Source organism: Nematolebias whitei, chromosome 7 (genome assembly GCF_014905685.2).
Source record: "Nematolebias whitei isolate Nwh7 chromosome 7, NemWhi1, whole genome shotgun sequence".
NCBI lineage: Eukaryota > Metazoa > Chordata > Actinopteri > Cyprinodontiformes > Rivulidae > Nematolebias > Nematolebias whitei.
In genome coordinates, this window is record NC_056504.1 from 9,064,829 (window position 1) to 9,081,173 (window position 16,345).

General features: G+C 40.4%; 2 protein-coding genes across 4 annotated transcripts in view; both read left to right on the forward strand.

Moving 5' to 3' along the window:
* The first annotated feature begins 372 nt into the window (after window positions 1-372).
* Window positions 373-7,560, forward strand: LOC119412242 (THAP domain-containing protein 6). 3 transcript variants are annotated; one of them, XM_037679225.1, is made up of 5 exons: window positions 373-675; window positions 823-1,015; window positions 1,173-1,418; window positions 2,925-3,133; window positions 7,001-7,560. In XM_037679225.1, exons 1-5 carry the CDS (start codon window positions 596-598, stop codon window positions 7,215-7,217), a joined length of 945 nt encoding a protein of 314 aa, XP_037535153.1. In that variant the 5' UTR covers window positions 373-595; the 3' UTR covers window positions 7,218-7,560. The 3 variants fall into 3 exon arrangements, with proteins under 3 accessions (XP_037535153.1, XP_037535154.1, XP_037535155.1); XM_037679226.1 differs by having other exon boundaries at window positions 7,004-7,560; XM_037679227.1 differs by lacking the exon at window positions 7,001-7,560 and adding an exon at window positions 3,259-3,348.
* Window positions 7,561-12,614: 5,054 nt separating this feature from the next.
* LOC119411698 (vitamin D3 receptor B) overlaps window positions 12,615-16,345 on the forward strand; it is a 45,664-nt gene continuing 41,933 nt past the window's right edge. Inside the window, exons 1-2 of the mRNA XM_037678609.1 lie at window positions 12,615-13,152; window positions 13,446-13,518. The gene's annotated coding sequence lies outside the window, so the exon portion shown is untranslated. The remainder of the gene's footprint in view (window positions 13,153-13,445; window positions 13,519-16,345) is intronic.

Sequence of the window (16,345 nt, forward strand, 5' to 3'; positions counted from 1 at the left end):
TGCGCGCATGCGCAAACTCTGGCCCTGTGCAGCGCAACTACAGACATAAATACGTAGACGCCCTACGCGCTGAATCGTACTCGACGTCACCGCCATTTTAAATGTAGCAAAAGTGAAGCGATAAGAGCTTCATGTGCTGCGTGGAATTGTACCAACCGGTTTACAGCACAAACCAGATGTAATGGTGTTACCTTTCACAGGTAAGAATGAAAATATACATATGATTGTATTTCTCCATTGTATTGTCATTATTATGTCTATGACGCAAGCTGTTGCGGAAGCACGATCCGTAGTGTTATACATTACTTCCGGGTCGCACGGGCTTCCGTAACCATAGATCTATGTCCGTAACCACAGTCCCACTGTGCCGAAGCTACAGCTACTTCCGGTAGCTGCAGGAAAAATACTGTACGTCTCTGCAACTCAAAAAGGAAGAAGCGGGTAAAGATAATGGATAGATGGTTGGATGTTATAATCATAATAACCACAAATAGATGCGTAAACGCCTCATATAAAGGTTGAATTGAAAAAATTGAGCGCGGTAGGTCTACATCGCCGCCATAATGAATGTGGCGAAGTGAAGCAATCGGATAAGATGCCTCATTCATGTGCTGCCTGGAATTGTACCAACCGGTTTACAGTGCAAACCAGATCTAATGGCATTACCTTTCACAGGTAAGAGTAAACAAACAAAAAAAAATAACAGTAAGTACTTATGTAAGACTTATAATTGTATTAGAGTATTATGTTGCCACTATGAAAGTAACTACCAGTACTGTGATTGTTGTTAGTTGCTTAGCAAACTTTTTTCCTACTATATAGGTTTCCCAAAGATAAAGAGCGGAGAAAGCAATGGGAAACAGCTGTCAGAAGGAAAGGGGTTTCTGCTAGTCCATCATCCATGCTCTGCAGTGATCATTTTAGACCAGAGAACTTTGACAGGACGGGTCAGACAGTCAGGCTCAGAGCTGGAGTTGTTCCTTCAGTCTTTAGTTTCCCAGCTCATCTCCATGGGGTAGGTGTATCACTATGCTGTAAGGATAATATAATTCATTGCAGCGCTGTGTGGAAAATGTTTTTTTTTCCCCTTTCTGAATGTGAAGGAATCAAAGACATATTTTAACTGAGATAATTTCTATATTTTATCCTTCGTATTTTATCCTTCACTTTAGCCTGTGGCTACCAGAACCAGAAGGTTTCAGCTCTCAAAGATGGCACAAGAGACCCAGAACTCAAAGAAGGCACGGGAGACCCTGTCTCTGAGATCCAGAAGATCTCAAACCTCAAAGGCACAGGAGACCCAGACCTCAAATAAGACACAGGAGGAGACCCAGACCTCAAAGCAGGTACAGAAGACCCTGTCATTGGACTGTTCCCAGCTGGTCCAAGAGGACGAGCCCCTGCCTGTGCCCAATGTTGTGAGTAATGAGTACTAGCTACGCCTCAAACAGCTGTGAGCCTTATGACCCTGGTTATATTCAAACCTCTTGTTACCTCCACCCCCCTTACAACAACACCTACTCTCTGTCACTATTTTGGACATACTCACTCACATACATACATTGCCTGGCCAAAAAAATAAGTTTCCACCTGGATTTAATTAAGGAAATGGGTACACGCCTCTTAATGGATAATTACTGCCTGGGTGATTGTCTTTCAGCTGACAACAAGTTATTTAACCCCAACTGGTGCAATGAGTTGCTTCTCATTTCTTAAACAACCATGTTGAAAGACGCATCGAGTGGTCGTGGAAAAGATGTCAGTCTGTTTGAGAAGAGTCAAATCATTGGCATCAAGCAGAGAAAACATCTAAGGAGATTGCAGAAACTACTAAAATTGGGTTAAGAACTGTCCAACGCATTATTAAAAACTGGAAGGATAGTGGGGACCCGTCGTCTTCGAGGACGAAATGTGGCCGGAAAAAAATCCTGAATGACCGTGATCGGCGATCACTTAAACGTTTGATGAAATCAAATGGAAGAAAAACAACAGTAGCACTCAGGGCTATGTTTAATAGTGAAAGTAAGAGATTTCCACATGCACAATGTGAAGGGAACTCAAGGGTTAGCTGTGTAGCCTTAAGAAAACCACTAATCAGTGAGGCTAACTGGAAAAAGGCTTCAATTTGCTAGGGAGCATAAAGATTGGACTCTGGAGCAATGGAAGAAGGTCATATGGTCTGATGAGTCCAGATTTAACCTGTTCCAGAGTGATGGGAGCATCAGGGTAAGAAGAGAGGCTGGTGAAGGGATGCACCCATCATGACTAGTGTCTAGTCATCAATGGTGAAAAATTAATGCAACACTGGATTTTTTTTTTTCATTTACCCTTTATTTATCCAGGTAGTCTCATTGAGCCACGAGAAGTCATTTTCAAGAGAGACTTGTTTAGGGAGCAGATGGTGGGGGTTAAGGGCCTTGCTCAAGGGCCCAGAGTGGGGCGAATGAGGGTGGAGGCAGGTGTGGGTGTTTCACCTTTTCCACCCACATTTTGATGTTGACGGTACCAGGAAGTGAACCTGCGACTTTCCGATCACAAGCCCATCTTCTAACTTCTGCGCCACCACTCCCCAGAAATAGATCTTGTGACATTGCAGAAGCTCATCGAAACAATACCACAGTGAATGCATGCCGTATTCAAAGCTAAAGGCGGTCCAACAAAATATTAGTGTGTGATCTTTTTTTTTTTTTTGGTGGCGACTTTTTTTTGGCCAGATAGTGTATTTGAACATACAATGAAACATGTCTGTATGGCTACATGCACACACACAGCGTTGGTGGTACAGTTGAGGAGTGATAAGATTAAGAACGTGTAAAAATGTGGGACAGTTAAGAACACATTGTACAAATAAAGATGTGATGGACTGTAACTGAGAGATGTAATATAAACATCATTTATAATATTTTCATCCTTGTATGTACTAGGACCACTCCTATGCTCTGCCTTCATCCGATGATGATCTGAGGGCCAGACTCAGGGAAGCCTTGGCTCGGGTGGAGAGTCTGGAAAGAGAAAGGAGGAATGCGAAGGACAGAGAGAGGAGGGCAAAGAACGCTGTGAGTGGTCTTCTGGAGGATCTCAGGGTGAAGAAACTCATAAATGAAGAGTTGAAAGAGCAGCTCAATAAAAAAAGGTAAAATTAAAATACAAATGTGGACAAAATTTGAACTTAAGTGTATAATACTTACCCTTCTTTTTTAAGACTTTCTAGTGATTTTGGTGGTACTTACTAATTTGCCTGTGCTAATTGAATTTCAGATCTTCCAATAGTGTGAGACCATAGCTATCGACCTACCCACATTCGTGGTCTCGAGGACAATGTACTGGTGTACATTTCAGGTTTTGTTGTTTGCCAAATTCATAAAAAGCTATCCTGTGATGTGTGCGTGATGTGTGTTGTGGTAGTTTGGTGACTGATGCTATATCTGCATCATTTGACCAGAGCTACCACTTGCTTACTAAAAAACAAAGGAGGGCTATTCCTTCTGAGGGCACAGTAAATGTGGTCAGATCAGCTGAGCATTTCTTTCATCAGTGTCAGGGCAAGCTGTCACAAGTGGCCTTGATCTGTCAGTTTGACCGAGCTGAGATTAGTTCTGAGGATGTGTTTTCTCCAGGGGGCACATTCAAGGAACAGTATGGAATTGACAACCACCATTTTGTGCTGATGTTAGTTGTGTCAGTCTTCCACAAACCGAGGCTGCACCACATGGCCAAACCGATCACTCTTAAGTTGCAGAGTGGCAACACGCAGAAAAAAGCTGTGCTATTATTTTCCAAGGTTTTTAACTTTGTAAAACTGCTTTTATAAAGTTGTCTTATTTCCTTGTATTGGTTGACGGGCAGATCTGCCACATCCAATATGGCGTACACGCTGAAGTACTGCTGTAACGGGCCAGCCCGCTCAACGAGGCATCTACATATTTATGTCTATGATGATAACAACCATTGATAAAGGTTATCAAATATCAAACTTGCAAATAATTTCTAATAAGTTTTTGTCAGGTAAGAAGGCCATAGTCTGTGACAGTAACGAATATAAACAAACGACAAAATAAAATTCCATTTGCTGTCAAATAACCAGAATTAAGTATGACTATTATCACTTGGAGCATGCACATTAGTATATCATTTTTCCACCAGAAGTTGACTTTGATAATTTGCCTGAAATGAAAAGCTTGAACTTCTGAAGTGTACCTCAGTGTTGTGTTCTTAACAAAAGCTTCCCCTTTTTTACTTTTCACTTGTTTTTATAATTGAGATAAAACAAATGAACCCAGTCAGTGACGAGAAGAAGGGAGGATTCAAACTGAAAACTTTAAATCCGTTTGTTGTCGACGCTTTGTCCCTGACTATCATGTAGAAATATATTTCTGTAAAAATATTTCTGTTCAAAACTGATGGTGGTGTAAAGCTTTAAAAAAAAAAAAAAAAAAGAAGCATGCTGCAGATTGGAGGCGTTTAAAAGTGTAAATGAATCGCTTTAGTAGCCCTGCTGTTGCCTGTTCATAAATACGGTCAGAAATTAACTCAATTTGTCCAAATTAAATCCAGTAAATCTTGTTTTATTAAATTTCCATCAGTCATATTTTAAATAAAAAAACACAATATTGTAATTTTTTATAATTGTAATTTTTAAAGCATTTTTATATTGTGTGTTGTTATTTCAGGTTTGAATTACTGTACATTTTAACAAATAATGATTAATCCAATAGAGGGAGCTAGAGATGTTTTTATAACCTATAATCGTCTCACAAGCAGCAACATCTGAATTTTGCAGAAACCAGCAATCTGGAGAGAGAAACATAAAAGTTATGGGGTGAGGTCCAACATGTTTTTTTTTTTTTATTTATAAAAAAAAAGGGTTCTTTCACTTCACAGTTCAAACTCAGAACTGGTTATAAAACAGTGAAATTACTTCCTAATGAATAACTTGTTCTAAACAAAGTTTCAGAAATATAGGGTCTGGAAACAGCTTTAGGACCTTTTGGCTTCCGTATGAGGAATTTAAGAAAAATAGCCTTTGGTCTTTTGTGTATACCAAAAGAATCCCACTAATGCTAAAGAATGAGAGGAACTTAAGCAATCTTTTATGGTAATTGTCACAAGTGCTCAAAAAGAGCTCAATTGCTTTTAAAGACAAGAAAGAAAATCCTTTCAAGCACACCTTATGACCTCATATTGAAGCAATGATAATGTAATGATTTGTTTTGGTAGGAATGTTAAGCAGTTCGATGCAGAGATGAAAGGCAGGATTGGAGCAGCCGTATCATGAGGATGCTGTTGTTCTGTTGGATTTTACTCTGTGCAGCACTCCAGACCCGCTGTAACAGATGAAGTAGGTCCTGCATAAGCATCTCTCACGGTAAATGTCCTGTTGGGTTTGGTGCCTGTGAGAAACTATGTTGTTTACACCACCTGCTGCACAGGTTTACAACGCAGGGCTGTGCAGTTTGGACACCACATAGTGATGCAGCTGCTGTTGATCTCAGTCAAGCGCATGCAAAGGGTTCTGGGGATGAACCTTCCTGTGTGCATCATCCAGCGATATTGAACAAAAGTGATTTGGAAAAAGCAGACTCTCTCTACTTTCGTTGTATCGATCGGTTTTTCCTTCTAGGCTCCGCTTCCTAAAGCCTCATCCTGCATCCTCCCCTGCACCTCATGCCATCATCAGATTTTCTGTCCGAACTTGCATTTGTTTTTATATAAAATGTATAAAAGTTGAGTGAAGGGAAACCGGTGTCATGTTACTTTGCGGCGTGGGAAAGTTTAACATCTATCGTAAAACGTGTTTGTGTGGAATTACAAATTTTGTTGTCGGTAGATTTACGGTAGTCAAAATTCGAGTTGTGCTGATTTTGCTTCATCTTTGTGTCCGAATGTCCCTTTTCCAACATGTGAAATTAGCGTTCTGCCGTGTCAAGAGTCATAAACAATCAGTAAGAACTGATGCCCATCTGCACCACCTGTGGCGTACCTGTCAACAACTCCAGGGTCTAGCTGCTCACATACTCTGTTTTGACAAACAACATTCTCAAAGGTACAGCGTGTTCTTTTTGTCTAAGCGAGACAGGTCCTGTGGAATCACGGTGATAACAATCACAGATGATTCAACACTCAGTACAATGTGCAGATTGCCCTGGGGGAAGTGACTTTATATGGGTCTTGCCCGGCCGCCAGAGGCGTCACGTGATGACAGATGTTAGTGGAACAGGGTGGCAGTCCCTCAGGCAGGATATCCTGAGTTTTATGTTGTACCTCACTGAAACATCACCAGAGTGAGCGTTCAAGCAACAGTGACCATTAGGAGAGCTCAACTTACTGTCTGTATTTATTCAAAGATACTTTCTGGTTCTTTAAGTGGGTTTGTGTTCTCAAAGATTTTCCTATGGTAATGCAGGTAAACAGTCTTCAAACTAGCAAACCTGTCCATCAGACTCCATTGTATTTTATTACCTTCCTCTTGGGCTTTACAATGCATTACAGGACTTGGAAATACTATGCAATGTTTATTATTAGACTTTTATCTGTGATGATTTGTAGCTAAAAGAGCACAATTACAATGCATTACAACGTGAATTATCTAAAGTCACATTATGATTTGAGAACACATTTATAATCCATCTGGCATTACCATTTTGCCCATGTCTGCATGTGCTTGTGTGACCGTTAGCAAAACATCACAAATTGCTGAATGACTTTTAATGTGACCTCATTGGTTGTAAATCTACAATAGATGGATCAACAGCTGGTGATGTGCATTCCTTCGAGGAACGTTATGCCTTTATTAGTGCGTGTTTTCAGATGTGTTTGTTTTACACTACAGTACTGCATGAAGTTACTCGGGCTGTGCTAAGATTATATTATTCCATTATGAGCTCTGTTACTGCAGCGGTTATTTATGTTTCTGCACCAGTGCCACATATACTGACTCCCATAGTTTTAGGAGGTCAAGTGTTTGTGATTTATGATTTCCAGTCTCCTTGTTTCCAAACAGCAGACCAGCCCGCTGCGAAGAACCAGATCATCTGAGGACACACAGCGCCTCGGCCAGGATGGATGTATGTCTGACATGTGTGGCTGCAGTGCCAAACAAATCCCAGTTAGCAGAACGTCCCGATCCAGCGCTGGTGCCAGACTTGGAAATCGGCCAAGGCACAGGGCGAGAATCGGCTCTTCACGAAGGAGAACCAAACACCAACACACTTTACTAACCGATACAGCACATGAATCAAGTGTTTAAAGGAAATATGACTCATGTCAAAAGGGTGCTGGCTGGATGAGTCCATGCTAGTTCTGAGGTGCAGCTAGAATGCAAAGCTGGCGTAAACAAGTCTGTAGCTGACGGTGAACTTTGCACATGTGTCCTTGGGGTTTATGATGCGAGCCTAATTGTTGAGTGGTCTGTAGTCTTTGGCCAAACAGCGGGTACAAAAATGCATAACTGTCTAATGTGGAATGGACTAGAATAGTGGGGGAATGCTTGTTGTAAAAATTCCTGTCGTTTTGAAGGCAGGGCTCTACTAGCAGGGGGGTTGTAACCTCCAGCTCTGTTCAGTAGGAAGAAACAAACGGGTAGTGCACAATTAAGCAGAGATAACTTGTTTGTTCACTTTGTTGACTATAAAAAATGTTATAAACTGGTTGGAACTTGATTTTTTTTTTATTATTGTAGCTATGTTCTGCAGAGTAGCCATGAAGGCACTTGGATGATTTACTGGTTGTTTCATAAATGTTAGAATTGATTTTACTGGTTGTTTCATAAGTGTTGGAATGGATTTTACAGATTCAACAAGGATCAGAGAATTAAATAGAACGATATTAAACTACTTGTCTGTGAGCTTTTTTAAAAATAAAAAAAACATTCTGCATTGCTTTATAAGGTGCTACTGCTGTTTAATAAACTATGATTTACAGTGATTTATGTCTTTTGTTTATAGATGTACTATATATATATATATATATTACACACATATTCTGTGTTAGTTTATATATTGCTGCGATTACTTGGAACATGTTTGGTTGAGACTGCCCCCCCACACACACCTCATCCCTCTGTCCCACTCCGTCTTTCCCTTAGGCCTTTATGGTGTTTACACTGTAGACACATCTGACCTTCACCTCTTTAGGCCTCCCTCCACTGGCCTTAATACCACACACACACACGGGTGCCTGATTATGCTGTAAAATAAGGAAGAAAGGTGTGTGTGTATGGGGGTGATACTCTAGAGTAGCTACTGTTTATTGTACATACGCCGTCTAGAAAATGTAACGTTTTCAGTGATTATACTCCATGAATGGTAAATGCTTAATGAGTACTGGAAGATTTTCGGAAAAAGCTGAACCTGTGTTTTTAAAGCTAACAAACGGAAAAAAAAGACGGAACATTAGATAACTGCAAAAATTAGCAAACCAATAGCTAAAAGTATAAAAATAAAAAAAATCTAAATGCTAGCAAAAGCTAAAAGAAGCAGATCAGTAGGTAAAAGGGGCAATTGCTAGCTAATAACTAAATATAGCAAAAACCTATATAATAATAATAATAATGAATTTAATTTGTAACGCACTTTTCATTAACAAAAATCTCAAAGCCAAAATGTGTAAAACCTAAACCAACCAAAGCAATAGCTGAAAGCTGAAAAAGCTATCAAGTAGGGGTGCACCGATAAATCAGCCCTGATTTCCTTAATTTTGTGCCGATACATGAGAAACCGATTTTAACTATTTTTTTTTTAGTTTTAACAACAATTGGCTAAACTTCATTTATATTTCAGAGCACTACCTCATGGCCAGTTAAAACAAGTTTGTTTTGTTTCTAGGATATTGTTCAAGGGTATGTTTTTCAATAAAATAATATTGGAAAATTGAAGATGCATTGTGACGTTATAACACTTGACAGTGTTGCTTATAAAACAAAATCATTATCGGCAGGTCAGGCTTTTTTGAGATCGGTGATCGGCCAGAACACTGCAGTCGGTGCACCCCTACTATCAAGAGCTAAATGTAACGTAAGAAGACAACCTGCTGAAGCTTATTCCAAAGAAAACCATACTGGAATAATGTTATCAGGGACTTGAGATGTTAATTGAAAAAAACATTTGTTAATAACAGTAAACATTTTGAAAAGCATAAATGTTACAACAAAGTAAAGTCAATCATCCACAGAATGAGCTGAACATTTTTGAAATATGAACGGCTAAAACCCCACAAAGTATGCAAAAACGTTATACTGTATTCCTACAACAACAAAAAAAACATTGGACAATTAAAAAAGGATGAAGCAGTTGAACAATGAAGGGATCAATTTAATTTTATTTCTGTAATTTTAACATCGAATAGAGTGCATTCAGTATTTCAACCAGAAAAAAAAAAAAACATATGAAAGATATTTACAAACAAAAAAGTATATTATGAAGTGAAGATTTAAATAAAACGAACCAATCGAGATAATTTATGATTGCACTATCAGTGCCCTGAGATGATTTCTGTTGTGACTTGGCCACTATATAAAGAAACTGAATTAAAACGATTAAAGTACTGAATTTGTGATTTTACCAAAGTCTTGCCTCTAAAGCTCACTGCAGTCTGGTGAAACTACATATAGAAAAAAAGATGTGCTTCAGGTTAGTTTTTATAATTTAGTTTTCTACATCGCCTTAGATGGGTTTTTTTGCAACTTTTTTTTTTGCCATCTTATTTTAATTTGTAAAAAAATCTGTATGCGTCTTTTACGATTGTCTATTGTTGTCGTTGTTATCCACTGTTGTCATCACTCTTTGTTAAAATCAGGTTTCTCTTGTAAATGAGTCCCCGAGGCTCAGTGGGACTAACCTGTATAAATAAAGGTTGAGTGAATAATGTGGATCAAGCAGCAATGCATGCTGATGCGTCACAAACAACGATGAGTCCAGCTACAAGCAGGAGGTGGAACACCTGGAGAGCTGGTGTAGGAAGAACAACCTTCACATCAATGTGAAGAAGACAAAGAAGATGATCGTGGACTTCAGAAGGAACAAACACACCTACACCCCCTGAACATAGGATCTGCGATGGAAGTGGTCTACAGCTACAAGTACTTGGGTGTACTTGAATGACAACCTCAGCTGGAGCAACAACACCACCAGCCTGATCAAGAAAGCTCATCAGAGACTCTACTTCCTCAGGCGGCTGAGACGAGCTGGTCTGGAAAGCTCAGTCCTCACCTCCTTCTACAGGTGTGCAGTGGAGAGCATCCTGTGCTCCAGCATCATCAGCATGGAGGCTGCACAGATGGAGACAGGAAAGCTCTGCAGAGTGGTAGAAGTTGTGCAGGAGTCAGTATCTTCATCATCACAGACATCTACACTTCCAGATGCAGGAAGAGGGCCACCTGCATCATGAAGGACCCCACTCACCCAGCACACACACATTTTGCCCCACTCCCCGCAGACAGAAGGTTGTGGAGCATTAAGTGTAGAACCACTAGACTGAGGAACAGCTTCTACCCTGAGGCTGTTAGACTCATGAATCTCTAACCAGAAGAATCACTGTAATGACACTGTAATTGGTGATATGTGACTGATCTGTGCTGCTGATTATCCATGCTGCTGATTTCTTACCTTAAGCTGCTGTACAGACTCATGTTCAGGCTGCTATTTAATGCATCGTATATCACATCATTATTGTTTAGCTTATCTCTTAGATCCTATAGTATACAGTTTATTTTTTATACTTTTGCTATTTTTGGGTGTAACTGAGACCTTGAGTACACAGTTTTGTTCCACCTCATGTACCACATGTGATGTGAATGACAATAAAGTCACCTTGAACCTTGGTGTATGATAGTTCATTTCTGCAGGTTTCGTCATGCCTAATTAAAAGGTCTACTGACATACAGCGGGCCTAGTGTGGCGTGGTCGAAGCTCTTCTTCTTTTGGCCGTTTCTTCTTCAGCGGTCACCACAGCGAGTCATCCTCCTCCATCTCACTCTGTCCTCTGTCTTCCCTCCAACTACCTCCATGTCCTCTCTGACTGCATCCATATATCTGTCTTTTACCTGGTAGCTGCATGTCTAACATCCTTCTACCAGTATACCCACTGTCCCTCTGGACATGTCCAAACCATCTCAGTCTGGCCTCTAACTTTATCTCCCAGTTGTTCAACCTGTGCTGCACCTCTGATAATCTCATTCCTAATCTTATCCATCCTTGTCACTCAAGGAGAACCTCAACATCTTCATTTCTGCCTCTTCCAGTTCTTCTGTCTTTTTGTCTCTGTCTCCAGACTATACAACATAGATGGTCTCACCAGTGTCTTGTAAACTTTTACCTTTGCTGACACTGTTTTGTCACAAATCACTCTTGAAACTTTTCTCCATCCACTCAATCCTGCCTGGACTCTCATTTTCATCTCTTTACCACACTTCCCATTTTCCTGGACAGTGGAAGTCCTGCACCTTTGTGACCTCTGCTCCTTGTAGCCTCACTGTTCCACCTGCCTCCTTCTCATTCACACACATGCACGCTGTCTTACAACCGATGACTTTCATTCCTCTTCTTTCAAGTGCAAGTGACATGGTCGAAGCAGACCTAAAGTAAGACAGATTATTGTTATTGCTTGATTTTTATTTAAACACTTGATCAAAAGTATTCCTAGGTCCATCTTGCAAGTGAAATCTTGATCTCAGTGAGGTTCGCATGTGGTTGAATAAATAAAATTAATAAAAAAGAAAACGAGACTAGATAAACTTAGAAAGAGGAAAAGCTTTCACTGTTTGCACTACTGAATTACCTCTTGCTATAAACACAGACCTCCATTTTAACCCTCTGCCAGAACGTATGCGCAGAACAATCAGTGATAAAATCCAAATAAATTAGTTGATGGACAAATAAAATGATCTGTCGGAGCGCGTCTCCATCTTATTTGATGAGGGACTGGCTTAGTGGTCTATTGTGAGGATAATTAAGTATTTGTCATGCAACTCACATGCAACGCCATGTCTCTCTTCCAGCCTACCAGTGTACTGCAGAGCAGACACACCCCTCGCATACGCACACCTCGCTGCATAAAGAAAGTCGAGGAAATCATGAAGCAAAAGGGATTAAATCGAATGCTTCATCTTTGATCTAGCTGATCACAAAGTTTCAATAGTGTGACATCGATTGCAGCCGTCTCAGCTTTTTTAAATCTGTGTTGCGCTCGCACATGCGAACAAAGACACCCCGGACTGGTGCAGAGAGGGGTGGGGGGGTAGGGAACCAGGCCTCAGGGAAGCGGTTTGAAGCTAGTGAGACACCCATGCTGCAAGTAGCGTGGGCACGGTAATCCTGCAACGGGGTCTCGGTTGATTCTGAGATCAACGGGAAAAAAAAAAAAAACGAGGTTGCTTTAAGCCTCACGCGGTCAAAGTTGTTTACCTCTTCGTTACCTCTGACGTCACGACACACCCCTGTTTGAAGGGGCGGTGCCGAGCGTTATGGGCACCGGGGCGAGCCAAACAGATCAGCCCTTGATACCACCGTAGCCAATCAGAACGCAGGACAAACGCCAGACCGGGCTGTGATTGGTTATCGTGGGGGCTGAAGGGAAATCCCTTTTCCTGTAGACGTCCAAGAGAGGAGGTGGGCGGTGCATAACAAAAAAGTAATGGCCATCTATTTGGGTCTCGAAAAAGGAAGCTTAGCCTATTTTTCGTCGGACTGCTGTAGGTGTGTTCGAGTTTTTTGCGTGCTAGCGCGCGCGTTCGGCCGTTAGAGACCCCCGCGTGCGTTTTTGTAGTAAACCTTCGTGTCTCGCGGCTGCAGGGCCGTTGAGTAACTGCCAGAACTTGGCGCCGCGTTTAGGGTTAAAGCAGCCTGCTAGCCACGCTAACGCTAGCTACTACGACCGATGCCGTGTGTGTGTGCGTGTGTGTGCGCGTGTGAGAGTGAAGCCCGTACGAGTTGAACGTTTTGTCTCCAAGTCTCCGCACATTTAGTTCAGGTTTTTTTTTTTTTTTTTTTTAGCGCAGCGCGGTCGTTTGTCCTTTTCTGAGATAACCCACTCTTACTTGAGCAACGCGATGACGGAGACGCACTTTCGACCATGATGTTCAAGACGACGACCAACGACTACTTGAGAGGATTTAAAAGCTAAATCGAGCCTGTTTTCATGGAGAAAAGTTGAGCTGAGGTATGAAACTCGCAGCCACTGGAGGAATGCAAAACTTGAATCTGAATTATTGAGATTATGCTTCTTGCTCGGGAGGCAAAAAGAGCCGCAGATTAACTGCGATGTTGTATCAAAGTGTTTACCTTCGTGTTTGCCTGTCGGCTGCAAAGATTACTTGGGAGTATGTGTGTTGCTGTTGAAAATAGTTCAGTGTTACATAAACAGAGCAACCCCAGGTCAGGTCCGAGGGTAAAGGCACACAGTGACTTGCGACATAACCATTTTTGCCTCTTTTTTCATCTTTTATTAAACAGGATTAGCAACCTGGGAAAACCGAGGAAAGATTTTAAGTCTTACGTATTGTGCAAGGACATGCTGAAACTCCAGGTAAGCTAGCCTCCTTGTCTTACTTAGCAAATCGGACCTGCGTGTTATGAAACTGAAGTCATTTATTAACGTTATCAAATGTGTAACTTGAGTTGATTGTTGGTCCAAATTGTGACGGGTTTTTTCCAGTCTTTAGAGCATTAATTAGAGTGTAAGGTAAAAACGAAACAGTGGTAAATTGATGTTTTGACGCTCCAGATGCCTAAAGGTAAAACCTCTAAACTTGAATTGGAGCAGTACCCCTCTAATCTATTGTGCTTAAATTCTGTTCAAATCCAAAGAGCAACACACATTTTGAATTTTAATACATGTGTACTTATTGCATAATAATTTAAATACAATGCAACTGGTTTGTGGAATATCTTATTTTTCTCCAAATCTATGTTTTTCCACTGCCTAAAGGCAATCTAGTTCCTGTTTTAGTGATGTTTTATTGTCTTTTGCTGGTCTATCATGCACTAGTGTTGTGTCAGCAGGTAAGTTGTCCCATACTGTCAACACAGCATAGATTGTTTGATAGCTTTGTTTTATATTTATGTTAAATAGTACATTGAACCAAAATTTACTGTTGAAATTATTTCCCAGCATTCTTTTTTGTGTGTTATATCTTTTTCTGTTGTATCGTTTTCCCATCAATTTTTAAGGATTGAAGATAAAGGAGAATGATGTCAGAGATGTATTCATTTTTGTCAAATCTTAAAGATAAAGTTAAATCCCCTATGCTGTTGTGAGATATCACACTCAGGGCATGTGTTGTGAATGAGTCTCCGCTACAACCACACCGAATTTTAGCTCAATATCTGTAAATATGACCAAGCACGGACACTTGTTGGTAAAGTGCTGCTTATCCTGCCTCAGCCGCCTGATGGTTTGGCAGAATCTTCTCGGAGCTGATGGAAAGTCTATAAGGCAGGGGTCTGCAACGTACGGCTCTGGAGCCACATGTGGCTCTTTGGTCCCTCTGCAGCGGCTCTTTCAAGCTTTGACCAAAACTGACATGAAACTGAATTTTATTGGTTGTTATAACAACTAAAAGGGCTAGTTTGAGCAGTTTTCCTGTAATTTATTTTGCAAATTTATGAATACTAGAAACATTACAAGGAGTAAAACATACTCACTTTCACTTTATGATTTATTTCTTCAAAGTAGGATATGTAATTTGTCTACAATTAAAAATAAAATCACATAAGAATGCATAGTTTGTTGTTTTAGTTTTTATAAACTGGGTAAAAACTATATTTCCTACAATAATCTCATCTTTTATTTTGTCTTAGAATGTAAAAATATAAAAAAAATTGTTAAAAATCATTAGATAGATTTATTGAACTTTTTTGGATTTTTCTACCTGGATTATTGAGCATGTATCAGGATAGATAGATTTAGTTTTATAAAATCACCCCTACTGTCCATAAAAGTGCCCTCCAACAAACAAAGTGGTCTGTGGGCCACCAGTTGAGAATCCCAGTAGGTATTGTGGCTCCGGACACGTTTAATGTAGTGAACAAAAAGGCAGAAATGGCTCTTTTGATCATAAAGGTTGCAGATTCCTGCTATAAAGCCTGACTGAAGTAACTGCTACCACATCTGAGCTTTAGCCTCAACAACAGCCAGGGCTGCAGACTGGTTGGTCCATCTATAGCCCTCAGCTGCCCCTGGACTCTAATGCCTCTTTTCCATTAGTAACTGTACAGCACGACTCCACTCAGCACGGTTCCAAGGCTTTTCCATTAGTAATGGTATGTAGAACTGGTCCCTTTTTTCAGAACCCTTGGCTCTGTGGTTCCAACCAGGCCGAGCAGGTACCAAAACGTGATGTCATAACACTGTCGGTCACTGATTGGTCGGAGAGGAGTCACTGGATCTTTCAGAAACTTTTCACACCAATCCGCTATTTGCAATTACTCGGAACCCAGAGCAGCGGCTGGACCTTTTTAAAAAAAATATTTTAAAAACAATAATGACAACACCGTGGTCTAATGCTGACGTGCAGGCGTTTTTTGTGCTTGGTGGCCGACGACAAAATTCAGAGCAAGCTAGATGGAGCTCCGCCAGTCCCCCCGGTCCTCTCCCTCAGACCCAGGCCATGCAGGGCGTCATCGCCACTGCTCCAAGCTCCACTGGTCACAGCGGAAGATCCTCCGTGGTGCCGACTCGGGGTTCAGGCTCCGGATCCCGGCCTTGCGTACTCTGGGGGCTCCGAGCTCTGCTGGTCACTGCTTAGGCTCATAAGAGCTGCTGACTCGCAGAAGGCCGTTACCCGGACCCTAGCCTCGTGTAATCATGAAGGCTGAACCCCAATCCCGGCGGAATGGGACAGGTCTGGGACGGACGGTGGAAACTATTTTTAAAAACGTTTTATGTATAAAAAACATGCTTTTTTTTATCAGTGAAGATTAAAAAAAATAAATGGTGCTGGCTTTATCATGAAATCCTGTTGTCACTTTAATGACTTAAATCTGTTAAAAGTTAACTCAGCTGAAAAATCATAAAAAGACACAAAATTATTGGATATTCTGTATACAAGAAACAAAACCACATATTTAATTGAACTATAAAAGTAGATACAATGAGTGCAAATACATCAAATGATGAAGAAAACATAAAAATTTAAATATAAATGTTTTTGTTAAGTCTGCCTCATCAGAGAATTAACAGTGAACTAAAGTTCATTAAAAGTTAATTAGCAGGATTTATGTCTGTGTACGTATATAAATATATATATATTATATATATATATATTTATTTATATATATATTTTTTTATTTATTTATATATTTATTTATATATATATATATATATATATATATATATATATATATATATATAT

Excerpts from the sequence above, each read along its gene's own strand:
- LOC119412242 (XM_037679225.1), top strand. The coding sequence starts at position 596 with ATGCCTCATTCATGTGCTGCCTGGAATTGTACCAACCGGTTTACAGTG. Across the intron at positions 676-822 it reads AATGGCATTACCTTTCACAG|GTTTCCCAAAGATAAAGAGC; the intron begins GTAAGAGTAAAC and ends CCTACTATATAG. Across the intron at positions 1,419-2,924 it reads CCCTGCCTGTGCCCAATGTT|GACCACTCCTATGCTCTGCC; the intron begins GTGAGTAATGAG and ends TGTATGTACTAG.